Source organism: Cebus imitator, unplaced genomic scaffold (assembly GCF_001604975.1).
Source record: "Cebus imitator isolate Cc_AM_T3 unplaced genomic scaffold, Cebus_imitator-1.0 Scaffold54, whole genome shotgun sequence".
NCBI lineage: Eukaryota > Metazoa > Chordata > Mammalia > Primates > Cebidae > Cebus > Cebus imitator.
Window position 1 is genome coordinate 4,864,422 of NW_016107369.1, and position 1,264 is coordinate 4,865,685.

Here is a 1,264-nt window from a genome sequence, read left to right on the forward strand (position 1 = left end):
TGGAGTTTTGCTCTTGTTGCCCAGGCTGGAGTGCAATGGCGTAATCTTGGCTCACTGCAACCTCCGCCTCCAGGTTCAGGTGATTCTCCTGCCTCAGCCTCCTGAGTAGCTGAGATTACAGAAATGCACCACCATGCCCAGCTAATTTTGTGTTTTTAGTAGAGATGGGATTTCTCCATGTTAGTCAGGCTGGTCTTGAACTCCCAACCTCAGGTTATACACTCGCCTCAGCCTCCAAAGTGCTGGGATTACAGGCGTCAGCCACCGCGCCCAGCCCCTTTCCAACTTTTGGGGATGCTGATGAGGCAGGGACTGGGGAAGAAACCTCCCTTCTTTTTACCCCTCATCGCTGATTTCTTACTCCCCTCCCTTGTTTCAGAGCAATTGGTGATCTACCAGGTTGGCTTGATCCCCAGTCAGTACTATGGGGTCCTGGGAAACAAAAACTTGGAAGCGTTTAAGACTCTGACATTCCTGGCTGTCATGCTCATTGTTCTGAACTCCACGGTAAGATCTTTCCCTCTCTCTGTGTCTTTTCCTCTCCAGTCCAGTGTGAGAGTAATGTCTAGTGGACTTACTCTCCAGGAAGCAGGAAGCTAGCTATAGGGGTGTGTTTCCTCCCTTTTCTGGGAACTAAAGGGATGGTTACCCTTAAGCACATTGATCTTGCTATTGGCCCACCTAGGACTGATTCCTCAGATGTTTCAACTCCTGGGCCTAGGCCACAGGTTCTGGTTGAATTCAGTATTTAGCAGAACTGATCATTGCCCCTTTCCTTCCTAGAACTCTTGTTTCAGGAAGCTCATTAAAACTGGGCTCAGCAGCCAAAGCTGCTGCTCCTCCTCTGCAGGACGGAGGCCTGTGACTCACTCTGGCACCATGTTACACCTCCTAGGCTTTGAACTGGTGCTTTCTTGCAGAATGGCCTCCTCCTCTACCCCTCATTCAGTAGGCTACTGCCTGCTCACTTTTCATGATCCCTCTGTTGTCACCTCTTTCAAGTCTTCCTCAGCTTTCTCCTTTGTGTCTCCTCTACCAAACTCTGCCTTTTTTCTGTACTTAACTAATTCCTTGAGTTTACCTCTGTTGTAACACTCCCCACACCCTTGTAATTGTTTTCTGGCTAAACTGTGAGCTCAAAATGTCCCTAGTGTTTAGCATATAGGTGCTCTGGAAATGGTAAATGATGAGATTCAGGGCTCTGCCAGAACTCAAGCCTAATGCTCTCTGCCCAGCTGTACTGCCTGTTTTCTTGAGGAAAGCC

General features: G+C 48.8%; 1 protein-coding gene across 6 annotated transcripts in view; it reads left to right on the forward strand.

Moving 5' to 3' along the window:
• ABCD4 (ATP binding cassette subfamily D member 4) overlaps positions 1-1,264 on the forward strand; it is a 17,441-nt gene that overhangs the window by 2,730 nt on the left and 13,447 nt on the right. For 3 of the 6 annotated variants that reach the window (XM_017528677.2, XM_037738543.1, XM_037738544.1), the window contains exon 2: positions 380-507. In XM_017528677.2, coding sequence (XP_017384166.1) covers positions 484-507 — 24 coding nt within the window. In that variant the 5' untranslated portion in view covers positions 380-483. Of the gene's footprint in view, positions 1-379; positions 508-1,264 lie in introns of those variants that run through there. The other 3 variants (XM_037738545.1, XM_037738546.1, XM_037738542.1) reach the window with 3 other exon arrangements.